Below are 24,928 nucleotides of genomic sequence, written 5' to 3'. Positions count from 1 at the left end.
CCCAGAATTCCCAAATTTCCCTCATGGATCCCAGAATTCCCAAATTTCCCTCAGGATTCCCAGAATTCCCAAATTTCCCTCATGGATCCCAGAATTCCCAAATTTCCCTCATGGATCCCAGAATTCCCAAACTTCCCTCATGGATCCCAGAATTCCCACATTTCCCTCACCGTTCCCAGAATTCCCAAATTTCCCTCAGGATTCCCAGAATTCCCAAATTTCCCTCACTGATCCCAGAATTCCCACATTTCCCTCACCGTTCCCAGAATTCCCACATTTCCCTCACCGATCCCAGAATTCCCAAATTTCCCTCAGGATTCCCAGAATTCCCACATTTCCCTCAGGATTCCCAGAATTCCCACATTTCCCTCACGGTTCCCAGAATTCCCAAATTTCCCTCACGGTTCCCAGAATTCCCACATTTCCCTCATTTTCCCCCAAATTCCCAAATTTTCCCCAGTTTTCCCAAAATTCCCACATTTTCCCCATTTTTCCCCCCCAGAATTCTCAAATTTTCCCCAATTTTCCCCCAATTTTCCCAATTTTTCCCCATTTTCCCCCAAATCCCCAGATTTTCCTCATTTTTCCCAAAATTCCCCATTTCCCCCCATTTCCCCCCAAAATTCCCAATTTTTTCCCGTTTCCCCCCAAAATCCCAATTTTTTCTCATTTTTTCCCCAAAATACCCAAATTTCCCCCTTTTTCCCCAAATTTCCCAGACTTCCCCATTTCCCCCCCAGAATTCCCTAATTTCCCATTTCCCCCCCAGAATTCCCTAATTTCCCATCTTTCCCCAAAATTTCCCAAATTTTCCATTTTTTCCCCAAATTCCCAAATTTTCCCCATTTTTTCCCCAAAATTCCTAAATTTTCCCCACTGTTCCCCCAAATTCCCAAATTTTCCCTGTTTTTCCCCCAAAATTCCCAATTTCCCCCCATTTTTTCCCCAAATTCCCACATTTTCCCAATTTTCCCCAAAATTCCCATATTTTCCCCACATTTTCCCATTTTTCCCCCAACATTTCCCCCATTTTCCCCTGTATTTTCCCCATATTTCCCCACATTTTTCCTGTTATTTTTCCCCAATTTTTCGCCGAATTTCCCCCATTTTTCCCCGTATTTTCCCCACATTTTCCCATTTTTCCCCCCACATTTCCCCCAAATTTTCCCCATACTTCCCCCACATTTTTCCTGTTTTTTTTCCAAATTTCCCCTGGTTTTTCCCTGTATTTCCCCCACATTTTCCTGTTTTTTCCCCCACATTTCCCCCATTTTTTCCATATTTTCCCCGTATTTTTCCCACTTTTCCCCCCACATTTTTTCTGTTTTTTTCCCGAATTTTCCCCATTTTTTCCCTCCCACATTTCCCCCATTTTTTCCCCAATTTTCCCCATTTTCCCCCATTTTTTCCCGAATTTCCCCCAATTTTCCCCATTTTTCCCGAATTTCCTCTGAATTTCCCCAATTTTTCCCGAATTTTCCCCATTTTTTCCCCAATTTTCCCCATTTTTCCCCCATTCCTCCCCAACTTTCCCCAATTTTTCCTGAATTTTCCCCCTTTTTTCCCCCTGTTTTTCCCCATTTTTTCCCGGATTTCCCCCATTTTTCCCCATTTTTCCCGAATTTCCCCCATTTTTTCCCCCGTTTTTCCCCATTTTCCCCATTTTCCCCATTTTTCCCGAATTTCCCCTATTTTTCCCACTTCCCCCAATTTTCCCCATTTCCCCCCAATTTTCCCGATTTTTCCCCGAATTTTCCCCATTTTTCCCCGAATTTTCCTCATTTTTTCCCTCCCACATTTCCCCCATTTTTTCCCGAATTTCCCCCAATTTTCCCCATTTTTCCCGAATTCCCCCCGAATTTCCCCATTTTTTCCTGAATTCCCCCCGTTTTTCCCGATTTTTCCCGAATTCCGCCCGTTTTCCCCCTTTTTTCCCCGTTTTCCCCCGTTTTTCCCGATTTTTCCCGAATTTCCCCCGTTTTTCCCGTTTTTTCCCGAATTCCCCCCGTTTTTCCCCATTTTTCCCGAATTCCCCCCGTTTTTCCCGTTTTTTCCCGAATTCCCCCCATTTTTCCCCGTTTTTCCCGTTTTTTCCCGAATTCCCCCGTTTTTCCCCATTTTTCCCGAATTCCCCCGTTTTTCCCGATTTTTCCCCATTTTCCCCGTTTTTCCCCCATTTTTCCCGAATTCCCCCGTTTTTCCCCATTTTTCCCGAATTCCGCCCGTTTTTCCCCCTTTTTTCCCCGTTTTCCCCCGTTTTTCCCGATTTTTCCCGAATTCCCCCCGTTTTTCCCCATTTTTCCCGAATTCCCCCGTTTTTCCCCATTTTTCCCGAATTCCCCCCGTTTTCCCCGATTTTTCCCGAATTCCGCCCGTTTTTCCCCGTTTCCCGCTGACCCAGGCCTCCATGCCGTGGCTGAGCCGGGGCTGCAGCACCGGATCCTTCCCGGCCGTCACCAGCAGCGCCGGCAGCCGGATCTGCCGGGACCCAGAGCGGATCCCCCGGGATCCCGGGAATCGGGGATCCCGGGGGGATTTGGGGGGTCCCGAGGGGATTTGGGGGATCCCGAGGGGATCCAGAGGGGATTTGGGGGATCCCGAGGGGATTTGGGGATCCCCGGGGGGGGGGGAAATGGGATTCGGGGGATCCCCGGGGGGATTTTGGGGATCCCGAGGGGATTTGGGGGTCCCGAGGGGATTTGGGGGATCCCGAGGAGATCTGGAGGGGATTTGGGGATCCCCGGGAGGGGTGAAATGGGATTTGGGGGATCCCCGGGGGGATTTGGGGGTCCCGAGGGGATTTGGGGGTCCCAAGGGGATCTGGAGGGGATTTGGAGGATCCCGAGGGGATTTGGGGGGTCCCGGGGGGGGAAATGGGATTCGGGGGATCCCGAGGGGATTTTGGGGATCCCGAGGGGATTTGGGGATCCCCAGGGGATTTGGGGATTCCCGAAGGGATTTGGGGGACCCCAGGGGATTTGGGGATCCCGAGGGGGGATTTGGGGGGATCCCGAGGGGATTTGGGGATCCCGAGGGGGCATTTGGGGATCCCCGGGGGGGGAAATGGGATTTGGGGGATCCTGAGGGGATTTGGGGGTCCCGAGGGGATTTGGGGATTCCCGAAGGGATTTGGGGGACCCCAGGGGGTTTAGGGGGATCCCAAGGGGATTTGGGGGATCCCGAGGGGATTTTGGGGATCTGGAGAGGATTTGGGGGACCCCAGGGGGTTTAGGGGGATCCCGAGGGGATCCAGAGGGGATTTGGGGGGTCCCGAGGGGATTTGGGGGGTCCCGAGGGGATTTGGGGGGTCCCGAGGGGATCTGGAGGGGATTTGGGGGATCCAGAGGGGATTTGGGGATCCCCGGGGCGGGGAAATGGGATTTGGGGGATCCCCGGGGGGATTTGAGGGGTCCCGAGGGGATTTGGGGGTCTCGAGGGGATCTGGAGAGGATTTGGGGGATCCCCAGGGGATTTTGGGGATCTGGAGGGGATTTGGGGATCCCCGAGGGGATCTTTAGAGGATTTGGGGGGTCCCGAGGGGATTCGGGGGATCCCGAGGGGATCTGGGGGGTCCCGAGGGGATCTGGAGAGGATTTGGGGGATCCCGAGGGGATTTGGGGGGTCCCGAGGGGTTTAGGGGGATCCCAGGGATTTGGGGGATTCCAAATGGGATTTGGGGGATCCCGAGGGGTTTAGGGGGATCCCGAGGGGATTCGGGGGATCCCGAGGGGGGGGGGGAATGGGATTTGGGGGATCCCGAGGGGATTTGGGGATCCCCAGGGGATTTTGGGGATCCCGAGGGGATTTGAGGGGTCCCGAGGGGATCTTTAGAGGATTTGAGGGATCCTGAGAGGATTTGGGGGATCCAGAGGGGATTTGGGGGATCCCGAGGAGATTTGGGGGATCCTGAGGGGGTTTGGGGGATCCAGTGGGATTGGAGGGAATGTGGGGGATCCCGAGGGGCCCTGGACTGGGATTGGGATCGGGATCAGTTTGGGGATCAGAGTCAGGATTGGGATCGGGATCAGGATTTGGATTGGGATTGGGATTGGGAGTCAGGGGCAGGATCAGGATTTGGATTGGGATCGGGATCCGTTTGGGGATCGGGATCAGGGTTGGGGTCAGGATCGGAATCGGGATCAGGATCGGGATTGGGTTTGGGATTGGGGTGGGGATCAGGAGTGGGATCACTCAGGGATCTCTCTGGGATCTCCTGGGGATCTCTCTGGGATAGGTTCAGGATATCTTTGGGATAGGTTCAGGATCTCCCGGGGATCTCCCGGGATCTCTCATGGATCTCTCAATGATAGGTTTGGGATCTCCGGGGGATCTCTTGGGGATCTATCGAGGATAGGGTTAAGATATCTCTGGGATCTCTCTGGGATCTCTTGGGGATCTCTCAAGGACAGGTTCAGGATCTCTCGGGGATCTCCCGGGGATCTCCCGGGGATCTCCTGGGATCTCTCATGGATCTCTCAATGATAGGTTTGTGATCTCTGGGGGATCTCTGGGGATCTCTGGGGGATCTCTCAAGGACAGGGTCAAGATATCTCTGGGATATCTCTGGGGGATCTCCGGGGGATCTCGGGGGGATATCCGGGGGATCTCCCGGGGATCTCTTGGGGATCTCCCGGGATCTCTCATGGATCTCTCAATGATAGGTTTGGGATCTCTGGGGGATCTCCTGAGGATCTCTCTGGGATCTCTGGGGGATCTCTGGGTGATCTCTAGGGGATCTCTGGGGGATCTCTCAAGGATAGGGTCAAGATCTCTCTGGGGGATCTCCGGGGGATCTCGGGGTGATCTCCGGGGGATCTCCGGGGGATCTCCGGGGGATCTCCAGGGGATCTCCAGGGGATCTCTGGGGGATCTTGGGGGGATCTCCAGGGGATCTCTGATGGATATCTCTGGGGGATCTCCAGGGGATCTCTGGGGGATATCTCTGGGATCTTTCAGGGATCTCCAGGGGATTTCTAGGGGGATCTCAGGGGGATCTCGGGGTGATCTCCAGGGGATCTCTGGGAGATCTCTGGGATATCACTGGGGGCTCTCCGGGGGATCTCTGAGGGATCTCGGGGGGATCTCCAGGGGATCTCCAGGGGATTTCTAGGGGGATCTCTGAGGGATCTCAGGGGGATCTCCGAGGGATATCCAGGGGATCTCCGAGGGATATCCAGGGGATCTCTGGGGGATCTCGGGGGGATCTCTGATGGATCTCTGAGGGATCTCCTGGGGATCTCCAGGGGATATCTCTGGGGGCTCTCCGGGGGATCTCTAGGGGATATCTCTGAGGGATCTCTGGGTGATCTCTGGGGGATCTCTAGGGGATATCTCTGGGATCTTTCAGGGATCTCCTGGGGCTCTCCGGGGGCTCCCAGGGCTCTCCGGGGCTGGGTCCCCGCTCACCGTCCTGTGCCGGGCGCGCAGGGCCCAGCTCCAGTTCTCCCTCACGTTCCGGTACCAGTTCAGGGGACCCCTGGGGGGCAAAGCAGAGACCCGGAACTGGATCCGCTGCGGGGACGGGGGATCGGGGATCCGCGGCGGGGATCCGGCGGATCCCGGGCTCTCACCGGAAGCCGGACGCGCGGAACTGCCGGACGTAGTAATCCAGCGCCGGCGGCGGCAGCAGGCGGCTGCCGGGGGGATCCTCCGGGAGCCCCACCAGGAGCCCCCCTGCAGAGGAGGGATCCAGCGGGATCGGCCACAGATCTCCCCTTCGGGATCTCGCCCGGATCCCCCCTCGGGATCGGCCCCAGATCCCCCCTCGGGATCACCAAAATCTCTCGGGATCTCCCCCAGACCCACCTGGGATCGGCCCCGGATCCCCCCTTGGGATCACTGGGATCCCTTGGGATCAGCCCCAAATTTTCCTTCAGGATCTCCCCCAGATCCACCTGGGATCGGCCCTGGATCCCCCCTCGGGATCGGCCCCATATCCCCCTTTGGGATCGGCCCCAAATTTCCCTTCGGGATCTCCCCCAGATCCACCTGGGATCGGCCCCAGATTCCCCCTTGGGATCACTGGGATCCCTTGGGATCAACCCCAAATCCCCCTTCGGGATCTCCCCCAGATCCCCCCTTGGATTGTCCTCAGATTCCCCCTCGGGATCAACCCCAGATCCCACTTTGGGATCACTGAGATCCCTTGGGATCTCACCCGGATCCCCCCTCGGGATCGGCCCCCAATTCCCCCTCAGGATCACTGAGATCCATCGGGATCTCGCCCGGATCCCCCCTCGGGATCGGCCCCAGATCCCCCCTCAGGATCACCAAAATCTCTCGGGATCTCCCCCAGATCCACCTGGGATCGGCCCCAGATCCATCCTCGGGATTGGCCCCGGATTCCCCCTTTGGGATCGGCCCCAAATTTCCCTTCGGGATCTCCCCCAGATCCACCTGGGATTGGCCCCAGATCCCCCCTCGGGATCGGCCCAGATCCCCCCTTGGGATCACTGGGATCCCTTTTGGGATCAGCCCCAAATCCCCCTTCAGGATCTCCCCCAGATCCACCTGGGATCGGGCCCGGATTCCTCTTTGGGTTTGGCCCCAAATTTCCCTTCAGGATCTCACCCGGATCCCCCCTCGGGATCGGCCCCAGATCCCCCCTCGGGATCACCAAAATCTCTTGGGATTGGCCCCAGATCCACCTGGGATTGGCCCCAGATCCCCCCTTGGGATCGGCCCCAAATCCCCCCTCAGGATCACTGAGATCCATCGGGATCTCGCCCAGATCTCCCCTCGGGATCGGCCCCAGATCCTCCCACAGGATCGGCCCCAGATCCCATTTTGGGATCGGCCCCAGATCCCATTTTGGGATCGGCCTCAGATTCCTCCTTGGGATCACTGAGATCCATCGGGATCGGCCCCAGATCCCCCCTCACGATCAGCCTCCGATTCCCCCCTGGAATCTCCCCCAGATCCCCCCTCGGGATCACCGAAATCTCTCGGGATCTTCCCCGGATCCCCCCTTGGGATCAGCCCCGGATCCCCCCTTGGGATCACCGAAATCTCTCGGGATCTTCCCCGGATCCCCCCTTGGGATCAGCCCCGGATCTCCCCCTCCTCACGATCCTCCCGCTGAAAAATCTCTGGGAGATCTTCCCCAGATCCTGCAGGATCCCCCATTCCCAGGATCCCCCAAATCCCAGGGGATTCCCCCAAATCCCACAGGATTCCACAAATCCCGCGGGATCCCCCCAATCCCAGGGGATTCCCCATTCCCAGAATTCCTAAATCCCGCGGGATCCCCCCAATCCCAGGGGATTCCCCATTCCCAGAATTTCCTAAATCCTGCGGGATCCCCCCAATCCCAGGGGATTCCCCATTCCCAGAATTCCTAAATCCCGCGGGATCCCCACAATCCCAGGGGATTCCCCATTCCCAGAATTCCTAAATCCCGCGGGATCCCCACAATCCCAGGGGATTCCCCATTCCCAGAATTCCTAAATCCCGCGGGATTCCCCCCAATCCCAGGGGATTCCCCATTCCCAGAATTCCTAAATCCCGCGGGATTCCCCCCAATCCCAGGGGATTCCCCATTCCCAGAATTCCTAAATCCCGCGGGATCCCCCCAATCCCAGGGGATTCCCCATTCCCAGAATTTCCTAAATCCCGCGGGATCCCCCCAATCCCAGGGGATTCCCCATTCCCAGAATTTCCTAAATCCCGCGGGATCCCCCCAATCCCAGGGGATTCCCCATTCCCAGGGGATCTGGGATCCATTCACAGGGATCCTCCCATTCCCAAGAGATCCCCCCAATCCCAGGGGATTCCCAATCCCAGAATCCCCCAATTCCCACGGGATCCCCAGATCCCAGGATCCCCTAAACCCCAGGGGATTTGGGATCCCGGATCCCAGGGGATCCCCCAAATCCCACAGGAGCCCCACATCCCAGGGGATCCCCCATTCCCAGGATCCCTAAATCCCAGGAGATCCCAAATCCCAGAGGATCCCTCATTCCCAGAATCCCCCCAATCCCAGGGGATTCCCAATCCCAGAATCCCCCAAATCCCCCAGGATCCCACAAATCCCGGGGGATCCCCGAATCCCAGGGGATTCCACATTCCCAAGGGATTTAGGATCCATTCCCATTCCCAAGGGATCCCCCAGATCCCAGGATCCCCCCAAATCCCAGGGGATTCCCAATCCCAGAATCCCCCAAATCCCCCAGGATCCCCAAGCCCCAGGATCCCGCCATTCCCAGGGGATTTGGGATCCACTCTTAGGGGATCCCCAGATCCCACAGGAGCCCCCAGATCCCAGGGGATTCCCATTCCCAGGGGATCCCCCATTCCCAGGATCCCAAATCCCAAGGGATCCCCCAAATCCCAGGATCCCCCAACCCGCCAGGGACTTTAGGAAGGATCCCAGATTCTGGGGGTGGATCCCAGATTCCCAGGGGATGGATCCCAGATTCCCGGGGGATGGATCCCAGATTCCCAGTGATTGATCCCAGACTCCCGGGAGGTGGATCCCAGATTCCCAGGAGGTGAATCCCAGATTCCCGGGGTGGATCCCACATTCCTGGGGGATGGATCCCAGATTCCCAGGGGATGGATCCCAGATTCCCGGGGTGGATCCCAGATTCCCGGGATGGATCCCAGATTCCCAGGGGTGGATCCCATATTCACAGGGGATGTATCCCAGATTCCCGGGGGTGGATCCCGGATTCCCGGGAGGCGGATCCCAGATTCCCAGTGATTGATCCCAGATTCCCGGGGCGGATCCCAGATTCCCAGTGATTGATCCCAGATTCCCGGGGGTGGATCCCAGATTCCCAGGGATCCCCGGGTTCCCGACCTCTCTCCTGGACGCGGCGCAGGTCGAGGTTGACGGGGAGCCGATCCTGTGGGATCGGGGGGGTCAGGGATCCCGAATTCCCGGGAATTCCCGGGAAACCCCCAGGGGGTTGGGAACGCTGGGAACGGATCCCAGCGGATCCCAGGAAAACAACGGGATCGGGGACGGTCCCGGAGCGAGGGATCCCGCTGGATGCTGGAAAAGCTCCCCGGGATTTCCCAGTTCTTCGGGATCCCATTCCGGATCCTCGGCTGATCCCGATCCCGATCCCGACTCCGATCCCGATCCCGATCCTGATCCCAATCCTGATCCCGATCCCGATCCCAGTCTTGATCCCAACCCTGATCCCGGTCTTGATCCCATCCTAATCCCGATCCCATTCCCAATCCTGATCCCAATTTCCCAATCCTGATCCTGATCCAGATCCCGATCCCAACCCTGATCCCGGTCTTGATCCCATCCCATCCTAATCCCAATCCCAATCCCAATCCCAACCCCGATCCCAATCCCAATCCTGACCCCCAATCCCAATCCCGATCCCAATCCCGATCCTCTCCTAATCTTGATCCTGATCCAAATCCCAACCCCAATCCCATTCTGAGCCTGATCCTAATTCCAGCCCCAATCCCAATCCCGATCCCATCCCAACCCCATCCCAATCCCAATCCCAATCCTCTCCTAATCTTGATCCTGATCCTAATTCCAGCCCCAATCCTATCCCAATCCCAATCCCGATCCCGATCCCAATCCCGATCCCATTCCCAATCCTGATTCCAACCCAAATCCCAATCCCAATCCTGACCCCAAATCCCAACTCTTACCTCGATCCCAATCCCAATCCCAATCCCAATCCCAATCCCAATCCCAATCCCCTCCTAATCTTGATTCTAATCCTAATTCCGGCCCCAATCCCAATCCTGACCCTGATCCTGATCCCAATCCTGACCCCAAATCCCAATCCCAATCCCAATCCCAATCCTGATCCCATTCCCAATCCTTACCTCAATCCCAATCCCAACCCCATCTCAAATCCCAATCCCAATCCCCAAACCCATCCCAGTCCCGACCCCAATCCTGAGTCCCCATCCCGATCCTGATCCCAAATCCCGAATCCCAACCCCGATCCTGATCCTGACTCAAATCCTGATCCTGACCTTGATCCCATTCCTGATCCTGATCCCAAACCCCAAATCCCAAACCCCAAATCCCGAAAACCCCAAATCCCAAATCCCAAATCCCAAATCCCGAAAACCCCAAACCCCAAACCCCAAACCCCAAACCCCAAATCCCAAATCCCAAACCCCAAATCCCAAATCCCAAATCCCGAAAACCCCAAACCCCAAACCCCAAACCCCAAATCCCAAATCCCAAACCCCAAATCCCAAATCCCAAATCCCAAATCCCAAACCCCAAACCCCAAATCCCAAACCCCAAATCCCAAATCCCAAATCCCAAATCCCAAACCCCAAACCCCAAATCCCAAATCCCAAATCCCAAACCCCAAACCCCAAATCCCAAATCCCAAACCCCAAATCCCAAATCCCAAACCCCAAATCCCAAATCCCAAACCCCAAACCCCAAACCCCAAACCCCAAACCCCAAATCCCAAACCCCAAATCCCAAATCCCAAATCCCAAACCCCAAACCCCAAACCCCAAACCCCAAACCCCAAATCCCAAATCCCAAATCCCAAATCCCAAACCCCAAATCCCAAATCCCAAATCCCAAATCCCAAATCCCAAATCCCAAATCCCACCTCGGGCTCGTGGGATCGGATCAGGATCTTCAGGGTCCTCTCGATGTCCTTCTCCAGCTCCGCCTCCGCCACGCCCTAAAATCCGGGAAAAATCCCAAAAATATCCCAAAAACACCAGGAGAAAATCCCAAATATATCCCAAAAACCATGGGATAAAATCCCCAAAAATATCCCAAAAACACCGGGATAAAATCCCCAAAAACAGCGGGATAAAATTCCAAAAAATATCCCGAAAACAGCAGGATAAAATCCCAAAAATATCCCAAAACCATCCCAAAAACACTGGGATAAAATCCAAAAAACATTGGGATAAAATCCCAAAAACATCACAAAAAAAATCCCAAAAACATCCCCAAAACATCAGGATAAAATCCCAAAAATATCCCAATTTTTGGGATTTGGGATTTTTGGGATTCGGTTTTCGCGATTTTTGGGATTCGGGATTTTTATGATTCTGGATTTTTGGGAATTTGGGATGTTGGGATTTCTGGGATTTGGGATTCAGGATTCGGGAATTTTGGGATTTGGGATTTTTGGGATTCGGGATTTTTGGGATTTGGGATTTTGGGAATTTTGGGATATTTGGGATTGGTGATTTTTGGGATTTGGGAATTTCGGTATATTTGGAATTTGGGAACTTCAGGATATTTGGGATTCAGGATTTTTGGGATTTGGGATTTCAGGATTTGGGATGTCGGGATTTCAAGATTTGGGGATTTGGGATTTTTGGGATTCGGGATTTTGGGATTTTGGGATTTGGGGATTTTTGGGATTCGGGATTTTTGGGAATTTTGGGAATTCGGGAATTTTGGGATGTTGGAATTTCGGGATGTCGGAATTTCGGGATTTGGGAATTTTGGGATGTCAGGATTTCCGGATTTTGGGATTTGGGAATTTCGGGATGTTGGAATTTCGGGATTTCGGGATTTGGGAATTTGGGAATTTCGGGATGTTGGAATTTTGGGAATTCGGGAATTTCGGGATTCGGGAATTTCGGGATTCGGGAATTTCAGGATTTCAGGATTTGGGAATTCGGGAATTCCGGGATTCGGGAATTTCGGGATGTGGGAATTTCAGGATTTCGGGATTCGGGAATTCGGGAATTTCGGGATTCGGGAATTCTGGGATGTCGGGAATTTCAGGATTTCGGGATTCGGGAATTTGGGAATTCCGGGATGTCGGGAATTTCAGGATTTCAGGATTCAGGAATTCGGGAATTGCGGGATGTCGGAATTTCGGGATGTGGGAATTTCGGGAATTCGGGAATTTCGGGATGTTGGAATTTCGGGATTTCGGGATTTGGGAATTTCGGGATTTGGGAATTTTGGGATGTCGGGATTTCCGGATTTTGGGATTTGGGAATTTCGGGATGTTGGAATTTCGGGATTTCGGGATTTGGGAATTTGGGAATTTCGGGATGTTGGAATTTTGGGAATTCGGGAATTTCGGGATTCGGGAATTTCGGGATGTCGGAATTTCAGGATTTCGGGATTTGGGAATTCGGGAATTCTGGGATTCGGGAATTTCGGGATGTGGGAATTTCAGGATTTCGGGATTCGGGAATTCGGGAATTGCGGGATGTCGGAATTTCGGGATGTGGGAATTTCGGGAATTCGGGAATTGGGGATTCCGGCGCTCCCGCACCGGCTGCTGGAAGTAGAGCTGGTAGTCGAAGTTCGGGATCCTCCGGAGCTGCTCCAGGGGGTCGGAGCCGGGCTGGGCCGGCCGGAACGGCGTGTTCAGGGAGGCCACCGCCCTGGGGGGATCGATTATCGGTTATTGATCGGCTATCAATCGGTATTGATCAACTATTGCCTTTTATCAATGGGTTATCAGGGTTCTGTTATCGGATTTTTATTGGCTGGGCCCGAATGGCGCCTTCAGGGAGGCCACCGCCCTGGGGGGATCAATTATCGGTTATTGATCGGGTATCGATCGGTTATTGATCTATATTGATCGGTTATAGCCTTTTATTCATTGGTTATCAAGGTTCTATTATGGGATTTTTATCGGCTGGGCCTGAACGGCGCCTTCAGGGCAGAACATGGCCCTGATCGGGGATCAATTATCGGTTATTGATTGGGTATCGATCGGTATTGATCAACTATTGCCTTTTATCAATGGGTTATCGGGGTTCTGTTACGGGATTTTTATCAGCTGGGCCGGAACAGCGCTTTCAGGGAGGGACATGGGGATCGAATATCGGTTATTGATCGGTTATTGATTGGTTATTGATCACTATTGATCGGTTATTGATCAGTTATTGCCTTTTATTGATCAGTTATCGGGGTTTATCAATGGGTTATCGGGGTTCTGTTGCGGGATTTTTATTGGCTGGGCCGGAACGGCGCCTTCAGGGAGGGACATGGCCCTGATCGGGGATCAATTATCGGTTATCGATCGGTTATTCATTGGTATTGATCTGTTGTTGATCGGTTATCGATCGATTATTGGTTTTTTATTGATCAGTTATAGGGTTATTTATCAGTTATCGGGTTTCTGTAATGGGATTTTTATCGATCAGGGGATTTCTCAGATGGGATTTTTATTGATCAGGAGATTTTTATTGATCAGGAGATTTCTGTTTTGGGGTTTTTATTCTGGGATTTTTATTGATCAGGGGATTTTTATTCTGGGATTTTTATTGATTTTGGGATTTTTGTGATGGGATTTTTATTGACTTTGGGATTTTTATTGATTAGGGGATTTCTGTAAAGGGAAATTTTATTCTGGGATTTTTATTTATGATGGGATTTCTATTGATTAGGGGATTTTTATTGATCAGGGAATTTCTGTTTTGGGATTTTTATTGTGGGATTTTTATTGATTTGGGGGTTTTTGTGATGGGATTGTTATTGATCAGGGGATTTTTATGATGGGATTTTTATTGATTTCTGGAATTTTTATTAGGGGATTTTAATGGATTTTGGGGTTTTCCACTCCGGGATTTTTATTGATCAGGGGTTTTTGTGATGAGATTTCTATTGATTTTGGGATTTTTATTCTGGGATTTTTATGGATTTTGGCTTTTTTGGGATGGGATTTTTCTTAGGAGATTTTTGTTGGGGCATTTTTATGGATTTGGGGATTTCTGTGTTGGGATTTTTATGGATTTGGGTTTTCTGGGCTGGGATTTTATGGATTTTGGGATTTCTGGGCTGGGATTTTTATTGATTTGGGGTTTTTTAAATGGGATTTTTATGGATTTTGGTTTTTTTTGGGATGGGATTGCTACAGATTTTGGGATTTCTGGGCCGGGATTTTTTACAGATTTTTGGGTTTTTGGGCTGGAATTTTTACGGATTTGGGGGTTTCTGGGCTGGGATTTTTATTGATTTTTGGATTTCTTCCATGGAATTTTAATGGATTTTGGGATTTTTGGACTGGAATTTTTAAGGATTTTGGGATTTCTGGGATGGGATTTTTATGGATTTTGGGGGTTTTTGTTATGGGATCCCTGTCATGAGTTTTTTTATTGATTTTGGGGTTTTTCTGATGGGATTTTTACTGATTTGGGGGGTTTTGAGATAGGATTTTTAGGGATTTGGGGATTTCTGTTACGGGATTTTTATTGATTATGGGATTTTTATTGATTTTTGGTTTTTACACTTTGGGATTTTTATGGATTTTGGGATTTCTGGGATGGGATTGTTACAGATTTTGGGGTTTTTTGGGCCGGGATTTTTACGGATTTGGGGTTTTTTGTTCTGGGATTTTTACGGATTTGGGTTTTTTGGGCTGGGATTTTTACAGATTTGGGTTTTTTTGGCCGGGATTGTTCCGGATTTTGGGATTTCTGGGCTGGGATTTTTACGGATTTGGGATTTTTTGGGCTGTGATTTTTACGGATTTGGGGTTTTTTGTTCTGGGATTTTTACGGATTTGGGTTTTTTGGGTTGGGATTTTTATGGATTTTATTTTTTTTGTTCCGGGATTTTTACGGATTTGGGTTTTTTTGTTCCGGGATTTTAACAGATTTGGGTTTTTTTGTTCTGGAATTTTTACGGATTTGGGTTTTTTTAATCCGGGATTTTTACAGATTTGTTTTTTTTTAATCCGGGATTTTTTCAGATTTGGGTTTTTTTGGGCCGGGATTTTTACGGATTTGGGGTTTTTTCGATCGGGATTTTTATGGATTTGGGTTTTTTTGTTCCGGGATTTTTACGGATTTTGGTTTATTTGGGCCGGGATTGTTCTGGATTTTGGGATTTCTGGGCTGGGATTTGTACGGATTTCGGGTTTTTTTAATCCGGGATTTTTACAGATTTGGTTTTTTTTTAATCCGGGATTTTTACGGATTAGGGTTTTTTGGGTTGGGATTTTTACGGATTTGGGTTTTTTTGGACCGGGATTTTTATGGATTTGGGTTTTTTTGTTCTGGGATTTTTACGGATTTGGGGTTTTTTGGGCCGGGATTTTTACGGATTTGGGGTTTTTTAATCCGGGATTTTTATGGATTTGGGTTTTTTGGGTTGGGATTTTTATGGATTTTGTTTTTTTTGTTCCGGGATTTTTACGGATTTGGGTTTTTTTGGTCTGTGATTTTTACGGATTTGGGTTTATTTGGGCCGGGATTGTTCCGGATTTTGGGATTTCTGGGCTGGGATTTTTACGGATTTCGGGTTTTTTTAATCCGGGATTTTTACAGATTTGGGTTTTTTTAATCCGGGATTTTTACGGATTTGGGTTTTTTGGGTTGGGATTTTTACGGATTTGGGTTTTTTTGTTACGGGATTTTTACTGATTTGGGTTTTTTGGGCCGGGATTTTTATGGATTTGGGTTTTTTTCGGCTGGGATTTTTACGGATTTTGTTTTTTCTGGGCCGGGATTTTTACGGGTTTGGTTTTTTTTGGGCTGGGATTGTTCCATATTTGGGGATTTCTGGGCTGGGATTTTTACGGATTTTTGGTTTTTTTGGGCTGGGATTGTTCCGGATTTTGTTTTTTTTTTGGGCCGGGATTTTTACGGATTTGGGTTTTTTTGGGCTGGGATTTTTACGGATTTTGGGGTTTTTTTAATCCGGGATTTTTACAGATTTGTTTTTTTTTAATCCGGGATTTTTACGGATTTGGGGTTTTTTCGATCGGGATTTTTATGGATTTTGGTTTTTTTGTTCCGGGATTTTTACGGATTTTGGTTTATTTGGGCCGGGATTGTTCTGGATTTTGGGATTTCTGGGCTGGGATTTTTACGGATTTGGGTTTTTTTTGGGCCGGGATTTTTACGGATTTGGGATTTTTTGGGCTGGGATTTTTACGGATTTTGGGGGTTTTTTGGTCCGGGATTTTTACTGATTTGGTTTTATTTGGGCCGAGATTTTTACGGATTTGGGTTTTTTTGGGCCGGGATTGTTCCGGATTTGGGATTTTTTGGGCTGTGATTTTTACGGATTTTGGGTTTTCTGGGCCGGGATTTTTACGGATTTGGGTTTTTTTGGGCTGGGATTTTTACGGATTTGGGTTTTTTGTTCTGGGATTTTTACGGATTTGGGGATTTCTGGGCTGGGATTGTTCCATATTTGGGGATTTCTGGGCTGGGATTTTTACGGATTTTTGTTTTTTTTGGGCTGGGATTGTTCCGGATTTTGGGATTTCTGGGCTGGGATTTTTACAGATTTGGGGTTTTTTTAATCCGGGATTTTTACGGATTTGGGTTTTTTTTTGTTCCGGGATTTTTACAGATTTGTTTTTTTTTTAATCCGGGATTTTTACGGATTTGGGTTTTTTGGGTTGGGATTTTTACGGATTTGGGGTTTTTTGTTCTGGGATTTTTACGGATTTGGGGTTTTTTGGGCCGGGATTTTTACTGATTTGGGTTTTTTGGGTTGGGATTTTTATGGATTTTGTTTTTTTTGTTCCGGGATTTTTACGGATTTGGGTTTTTTTGGTCTGGGATTTTTACGGATTTGGGTTTTTTTGGTCTGTGATTTTTACGGATTTGGGTTTTTTTGGTCTGTGATTTTTACGGATTTGGGTTTTTTTGGTCTGGGATTTTTACGGATTTGGGGTTTTTTGGGCCGGGATTTTTACGGATTTGGGTTTTTTTGGGTCGGGATTTTTACGGATTTTGTTTTTTTTGGTCTGTGATTTTTACGGATTTTGTTTTTTTTGTTCCGGGATTTTTACGGATTTGGGTTTTTTTGGGCTGTGATTGTTCCGGATTTGGGGTTTTTTTGGGCTGGGATTTTTACTGATTTGGGGTTTTTTTAATCCGGATTTGTGTTCCTCACCGCAGCCGCTCGGGGTAGAAGAGCGCCACGTTCCAGGCCACGGCCCCGCCCCAGTCGTGGCCAATCAGAACGACCTGAGCCAGCCCCTGCGGGGCAGCGACGGAAACCCCGTGGAGACGGACCGGCCCCATCCCAAAATCACCAAAATCACCAAAACCCCAATCCCAAAAATCCCAAAAATCCCAAAACCCCAAAAATCCCAACCCCCAAATTCCCCCAAACCCCCCAAACCACAACCCAAAAATCCCCAAATCCCCCAAATCCCCCAAACCCCCAAAAATCTCCCAAAATCCCAAAAATCCCAACCCTCAGAATCCCCCAAACCCCCAAAGCCCAAATCCCAAAAATCCCTAAATTCCAAAAATCTCACAAAAATCCCCAAACCCCAACCCCAAAATCCCCAAATCCCCAAAATCCCCAAAACCCCCAAAAATCTCCCAAAATCCCAAAAATCCCAAAAATCCCAACCCTCAGAATCCCCCAAACCCCCAAAGCCCAAATCCCAAAAATCCCCAAATTCCACAAATCTCACAAAAATCCCCAATCCCCAACCCCAAAATCCCCAAATCCCCAAAATCCCCAAATCCCCAAAACCCCCAAAAATCTCCCAAAATCCCAAAAACCCCCAAACCCAAAAAATCCCAACCCCCAAATTCCCCCAAACCACAACCCAAAAATCCCCAAATTCCACAAATCTCACAAAAATCCCCAAAATCCCCAAATCCCCAAATCCCCAAAATCCCCCAAAATTCCCAGATGCCAACAATCCCCCAAATCCCAAAAATCCCCCAAATTCCAAAAATCCCCAAATCTCCCCAAATCCCCAAAATTCCCCCAAACCCCAAATCTCAAAAATCCCCAAAAATCTCCCAAAATCCCAAAAATCCCCAAACCCCAAAAATCCCAACCCTCAAATTCCCCCAAATCCCCAATCCCCAACCCAAAAATCCCCAAATTCCACAAATCTCCCAAAACTCTCCAAACCTCAACCCCAAAATCCCCGAATCCCTAAAATCCACAAATTCCCCAAATCTCAACTGAAAAATCTCCAAAATCCCCCAAATATCAAAATTCCTCAAACCCAAAATCCCAAAAATCCCCATATCCCCAAAAATCCCCAAAATACCAATCCCAAAATCCCCAAAATTCTCAAAATCCCCAAATCCCAAAAATCCCCAAAAATCCCCAAAAATCCCCAAAATCCCAAACCCCAAACCTCAAAAAATCCCCCAGATCCTGCAAATCTCCCAAAATCCCCCAAATCTCAAACCCAAAAATCCCAAATCCCAAATTCCCAAACCGCAAATCTCAAACCCCAAACCCCAAATCCCAAACCCCAAAAATCCCAAATCCCAAAAATCCCAAACCCCAAATCCCAAAAATCCCAAATCCCAAAAATCCCAAACCCCAAACCCCAAATCCCAAATCCCAAAAATCCCAAATCCCAAATTCCCAAATCCCAAATTCCCAAAAACCCCAAATCCCAAACCCCAAATCCCAAATCCCAAAAATCCCAAATCCCAAATCCCAAAAATCCCAAAAATCCCAAAAATCCCAAATCCCAAATCCCAAAAATCCCAAACCCCAAATCCCAAAAATCCCAAATCCCAAAAATCCCAAACCCCAAACCCCAAATCCCAAAAATCCAAAATCCCAAATCCCCAAACCCCAAATCCCAAATCCCAATTCCCAAATCCCAAATTCCCAAATCCCAAATTCCCAAATCCCAAACCCCAAATCCCAAATCCCAAATCCCAAATCCCAAACCCCAAATCCCAAATCCCAAATCCTCACCAGTTTATCCAGGAAAGTGATGAAATCCTGGGAGAAGATCGGGAGCGGGATCAGAATCGGGATCAGCGGGATCGGGATCGGTGGATATGGGATCAGGATCATTGGGATCAGGATCAAATTGGGATAATCGGGATCGGGATCAGGTCAGGATCAGATCCCATTGGGATTTGAATCGGATCAGGATCAAATTGGGATCATCGGGATTGGGATCAGATCGGGATCAAATCAGGATCATCGGGATCGGGATCAGATCGGGATCATCGGGATCGAGATCAAATCGGGATCAAATCGGGATCAGCGGGATCGGGATCAAATCGGGATCAAATTGGGATCAGATCGGGATCATCGGGATCGGGATCAAATCGGGATCAAATTGGGATCAGATCGGGATCATTGGGATCGGGATCAAATCGGGATCATTGGGATCAGGATCCCGTTGGGATCGGGATCAGTGGGATCAGGATTAGCGGGATCGGGATCAGATCGGGATCAGGATCAGATCGGGATCATTGGGATCGGGATCAGATTCCGTTGGGATCGGGATCAGTGGGATCAGGATCAGCGGGATCGGGATCAGATCGGGATCGGGATCAGGATCGGATTCCCCTCAGGATCGGGATCATTTGGATCAAGATTAAATCGGGATTGGGATCAAAGGGATCGGGATTGGATCAGGATCATCGGGATCAGATCCCAGCGGGATCAGTGGGATCGGGATCAGATCGGGATCAGGATAAACTTGGGATAATCGGGATCAGGATCAGATCCCATTGGGGTTGGGATCAGTGGGATCAGGATCAGATCGGGATCGGGATCAGTGGGATCAGGATCAGTGGGATCGGAATCAGTGGGATCAGGATCAGTGGGATCGGGATCAGTGGGATCAAATCGGGATCATTGGGATCGGGATCAGATCCTGTTGGGATTGGGATCAGTGGGATCAGGATCAGCGGGATCAGGATCAGATCGGGATTGGGATCAGGATCGGGATCATTTGGATCAAGATTAAATCGGGATTGGGATCAAAGGGATCGGGATTGGATCGGGATCATCGGGATCAGATCCCAGCGGGATCGGTGGGATCAGGATCAGATCGGGATCGGGATCAGGATAAACTTGGGATAATCGGGATCAGGATCAGATCCCGTTGGGGTTGGGATCAGTGGGATCAGGATCAGATCGGGATCGGGATCATCGGGATCAGATCCCGTTGGGATCAGCGGGATCGGGATCCGATTGGGACATAAATCAGCGGGATTGGGATCAGTGGGATCAGGATCAGATCGGGATCATTGGGATCAGATCGGGATCATCGGGATCAGATCGGGATCGGGATCAGATCGGGATCAGATCGGGATCATCGGGATCAGATCGGGATCGGGATCATCGGGATCAGATCGGGATCGGGATCAGATCGGGATCATTGGGATCAGATCCCATCGGGATTGGGATCAGCGGGATTGGGATCATCGGGATCAGATCCGGATCGGGATCAGATCGGGATCATCGGGATCAGATCCCATCGGGATTGGGATCAGCGAGATCGGGATCATCGGGATCAGATCGGGATTGGGATCAGCGGGATTGGGATCATCGGGATCAGGATCAGATCGGGATCAGATCGGGATCAGATCGGGATCATTGGGATCAGCGGGATTGGGATCATCGGGATCAGATCCGGATCGGGATCAGATCGGGATCATCGGGATCGGATCCCGTCGGGATCGGCCCCGACATTCCCGGGATTCCCGACCTGGCAGATCCGCTCCTGGGAATATTCCGACACATCTGCGGGAAATCCGCCCGCGGATTTGTACCCCCATCTCATCCCATGGCTTTTCCCCGATGTTTTCCCCCGGAATTCCCGGAATTCCCAAAATCCCACCCCCATCCCGCAATTCCCAGAATTCCCAAAATCCCACCCCCATCCCGCAATTCCCAGAATTCCCAAATCCAACCCCCATCCCGAAACTCCCGGAATTCCCAAAATCCCACCCCAATCTCGCAATTCCCGGAATTCCCAAAACCCAGCCCACATCCCAGAATTCCCAGAATTCCCCAAATCCCACCCACATCCCAGAATTCCCAAATCCAACCCCCATCCTGGAATTCCCGGAATTCCCAAAATCCCACCCCCATCCCGCAATTCCCGGAATTCCCCAAATCCCACCCACATCCCGGAATTCCCAGAATTCCCAAAATCCCACCCACATCCCGCAATTCCCAGAATTCCCAAAATCCCACCCACATCCCAGAATTACCAGAATTTTTACTTCCTCCCCCTCAAAATTCCCAAGTTTTTCCCCCCAAAATTCCCACTTTTTTCCCCAAAATTCCCCCATTTCCCCCCCAGAACTCTCGTATTTCCCCCCAGAATTCCCATTTTTTCCCCGGAATTCCCATTTTTCCCCAGAATTCCCGTTTTTCCCCCGGAATTCCCATTTTCCCCCCGAAATTCCCCCATTTCCCCCCAGAACTCTCGTATTTCCCCCCAGAATTCCCATTTTTTCCCTGGAATTCCCATTTTTCCCCAGAATTCCCGTTTTTCCCCCGGAATTCCCATTTTCCCCCCGAAATTCCCCCATTTCCCCCCAGAACTCTCGTATTTCCCCCCAGAATTCCCATTTTTTCCCCGGAATTCCCATTTTTCCCCAGAATTCCCCTTTTTTCCCCCGGAATTCCCATTTTCCCCCCGAAATTCCCCCATTTCCCCCCAGAACTCTCGTATTTCCCCCCAGAATTCCCATTTTTTCCCCGGAATTCCCATTTTTTCCCCGGAATTCCCGTTTTTCCCGTTTTTCCGGGGCTCTGACCGGGCGGTGCCGAGGACTCTCCGAACCCTTTCATGTCGAGCGCCATCGCCCGGAACCCGGCCCCGGCCAGCGCCGGCAGCTGCAAATCCCAAAATTCCCGGAATTCCCGGAATTCCCGGAATTCCCAACAGCCCCGGAATTCCGGGCAGGGCTCGGAACAGCAGGGATCAACTGGGGGCTCTGGGATGGGCTCCGAAGTTCGGGAATTCCGGGATGGAATCGGAATTCCGGGATTTTGGGAATTCCGGGATGGGAAATCTGGGATGGGGACGGGATTTGGGGAATGGGAATTTCAGGGTGGGATTGGGAATTCTGGGAATTTGGGCAATTTTTGGGAAGTCTGGGAGTTTTTTGGGAATTCTGGGAATTTTGGCAATTTTGGGAAGTTTGGAAGTTTGGGAATTTTGGGAATTTTGGGAAGTTTGGGAGTTTGGGAATTTTGGGAATTTTGGGAATTTTGGGAAGTTTGGGAGTTTGGGAATTTTGGGAATTCTGGGAATTTTGGGCAGACCTGGAAGAGCCAGGAGAGCCATGACTCCGGAATGGGGCCGGGATTTGGGGGATTTTTGGGATTTTTTGGTAAATTTGGGATTTTTGGTAAATGTGGGATTTTTTGGGAAGTTCGGGAATTTTGGGAATTTGAGAGTTTTGGGAATTTCGGGAATTTTTGGGAATTTGGGAATTCTGTCTCACCTAGAAGCACCAGGCCAGCCGGAACTCGGGGATGGGGCCGGGATTTTTGGGATGGGGATGGGAATTCCGGGATGGGGCTGGGATTTTGGCATTTTGGGGATTTTGGGGATTTCAGGGATTTTGGGAATTTGGAAATTTCGGGAATTTCGGGAATCCCGTCTCACCTGGAAGCGCCAGGCCAGCCAGGACTCCGGGAATCCGTGGCACAGGACGAGCGCCGGGCCCCGGCCCAGCTCGGCAAAGTGGAAACGCACGCCCGGCTGGGAAAGGCCGGAAAACTCCGGAATTCCCAGCCAGGAAACGGGAAAAGCCCGGGATTCCCGGCCGGAAAACTCCGGAATTCCGCAGGGAAACGGGAAAACCCGGAATTCCCGGCCGGAATTCCGCAGGGAAACGGGAAAAGCCGGAATTCCCGGCCGGAAAACTCCGGAATTCCGCAGGGAAACGGGAAAACCCGGAATTCCCAGCCGGAAAACTCTGGAATTCCGCAGGGAAACGGGAAAACCCGGGATTCCCGGCCGGAAAACTCCGGAATTCCGCAGGGAAACGGGAAAATCTGGGATTCCCGGCCGGAAAACTCCGGGATTCCCAGCCAGGAAACGGGAAAACCCGGAATTCCCGGCTGGAAAACTCCGGAATTCCGCAGGGAAATGGGAAAACCCCGGAATTCCCGGCTGGAAAAGCTCCGGAATTCCCAGCTGGGAAATACTCCAGAATTCCAGGCTGGAAAAGCTCTGGAATTCCGCAGGGAGCTGGAATTCCCGGCCGGAAAAACTCCGGAATTCCCATCTGGAAAAGCTCCAGAATTCCACAGGGAACCGGAATTCCCAGCCGGAAAAGCTCCGGAATTCCCGACCGGGAAAAGCTCCGGAATTCCACCGGGAACGGGAATTCCAGACCGGGAAAAGCTCCGGAATTCCCTGTGCTGGGCTCTGGAATTCCCGAACTCTTTCCAGCCGGGAATTCCAGATCCCGGCTGGAATTCCCCCCAGCCATCCCCAGCCCCTGGCCTGGATTCCCACCATTCCCAAATTCCCGGCTGATCCCAGCCCGGATTCCCAGCGGATCCCGGCCATTCCCAAATTCCCAGCGGATCCCAGCGTGGATTCCCAGCCCGGATTCCCAGCCCGGATTCCCAATGGATCCCAGCCCAGATTCCCAGCGGATCCCGGCCATTCCCAAATTCCCCGTGGATCCCAGTGTGGATTCCCAGCCCGGATTCCCAATGGATCCCAGCCCGGATTCCCAGCCCGGATTCCCAATGGATCCCAGCCCGGATTCCCGTCCTTTCCCAGCTGATCCCAGCCTGATCCCCGGCAGATCCCACCCTGGATTCCTGGCCGATCCCGCCCAGATTCCCAATGGATCCCGGCCTGATTCCTGTCTGATCCCAGTGGATCCCGCCCTGATGCCTGGTGGATTCCAGCAGATCCCAGCCCGGATTCCCAGCCCGGATTCCCAGCCCGGATTCCCAGCCCAATCCCTGGTGGATCCCAGCCGATCTCAGCTGATCCCAGCCCAATTCCAGGTGGATCCCGGCTGATCCTGCCCCGATTCCCAATGGATCCTGGTCAATCCCCTCCTGATTCCCAATGGATCCCGGCTGATCCCGCCCCAGTTCCCGGCTGATCCCGGTTCCCGGCGGATCCCAGTCAATCCCACCCCGGTCCCCAATTCCCAGCGGATCCCAGCAGGTCCCGCCCCAGTCCCCGATCCCCGATGGATCCCAGACGATCCCACCCCAATTCCCGATGGATCCCGGCCGATCCCACCCCAATTCCCAATGGATCCCGGCTGATCCCGCCCCGATTCCCGATGGATCCCGGCCGATCCCACCCCAATTCCTGATGGATCCCGGCCGATCCTACCCCAATTCCCAATGGATCCCGGCCGATCCCACCCCAATTCCCGATGGATCCCGGCCGATCCCACCCCAATTCCCGATGGATCCCGGCCGATCCCACCCCAATTCCCGATGGATCCCGGCCGATCCCACCCCAATTCCCGATGGATCCCGGCCGATCCCGCCCCGATTCCCGATGGATCCCGGCCGATCCCACCCCAATTCCTGATGGATCCCGGCCGATCCTACCCCAATTCCCAATGGATCCCGGCCGATCCCACCCCAATTCCCGATGGATCCCGGCCGATCCCACCCCAATTCCCGATGGATCCCGGCCGATCCCACCCCAATTTCCGATGGATCCCGGCCGATCCCACCCCAATTCCTGATGGATCCCGGCCGATCCCGCCCCGATTCCCAATGGTTCCTGGCCGATCCCGCCCCGATTCCCTGCCGATCCTGGTCCATCCCGCCCCGATTCCTGGTGGATCCTGTTTGATCCCGGCCCAATTCCGGGTGGATCCCGGCCGATCCCACCCCAATTCCCAATGGATCCCAGCCGATCCCGCCCCGATCTCCAGTGGATCCTGGCCGATCCCGCCCCGATTCCCGGCTGATCCTGGACAATCCCACCCCAATTCCCGATGGATCCCGGCCGATCCCGCCCTGATTCCCAATGGATCCTGGTCAATCCCGCCCCGATTCCTGGTGGATCCCGGTGGATCCCGCCCCGATTCCTGGCGGATCCCGGCTGATCCCACCCCAATTCCCAATGGATCCCGGTCCATCCCGCCCCGATCCCCAGTGGATCCTGGCCGATCCCACCCCAATTCCCAATGGATCCTGGTCAATCCCGCCCCAATTCCCGGCTGATCCCGGTCCATCCCGCCCCGATTCCGGGTGGATCCCGGCGGATCCCGCCCCGATTCCTGGCGGATCCCGGTCCATCCCGCCCCGATTCCCAGTGGATCCCGGGGGATCCCGCCCCGATTCCCGGGG

At 51.8% G+C, this 24,928-nt stretch overlaps 1 protein-coding gene across 6 annotated transcripts in view; it reads right to left on the bottom strand.

Annotated features, from left to right (window-relative positions):
- Positions 1–24,928, bottom strand: part of EPHX2 (epoxide hydrolase 2) — a 41,469-nt gene that overhangs the window by 2,320 nt on the left and 14,221 nt on the right. The window contains exons 7-17 of one of the 6 annotated variants that reach the window (XM_085574286.1): positions 22,251–22,346; positions 21,394–21,472; positions 20,334–20,368; positions 18,581–18,607; positions 16,787–16,872; positions 12,201–12,312; positions 10,557–10,631; positions 8,801–8,846; positions 5,571–5,673; positions 5,407–5,476; positions 2,398–2,478 (exon numbers count right to left, since the gene is read on the bottom strand). In XM_085574286.1, the coding sequence (XP_085430412.1) occupies positions 2,398–2,478; positions 5,407–5,476; positions 5,571–5,673; positions 8,801–8,846; positions 10,557–10,631; positions 12,201–12,312; positions 16,787–16,872; positions 18,581–18,607; positions 20,334–20,368; positions 21,394–21,472; positions 22,251–22,346 (810 nt within the window). The remainder of the gene's footprint in view (positions 1–2,397; positions 2,479–5,406; positions 5,477–5,570; positions 5,674–8,800; positions 8,847–10,556; positions 10,632–12,200; positions 12,313–16,786; positions 16,873–18,580; positions 18,608–20,333; positions 20,369–21,393; positions 21,473–22,250; positions 22,347–24,928) is intronic. The other 5 variants (XM_085574285.1, XM_085574287.1, XM_085574290.1 and 2 more) reach the window with 5 other exon arrangements.

Source organism: Lonchura striata, chromosome 3 (assembly GCF_050655825.1).
Source record: "Lonchura striata isolate lonStrDom1 chromosome 3, ASM5065582v1, whole genome shotgun sequence".
Classification (NCBI taxonomy): domain Eukaryota; kingdom Metazoa; phylum Chordata; class Aves; order Passeriformes; family Estrildidae; genus Lonchura; species Lonchura striata.
This window is presented reverse-complemented; position numbering and strand designations above follow the sequence as displayed.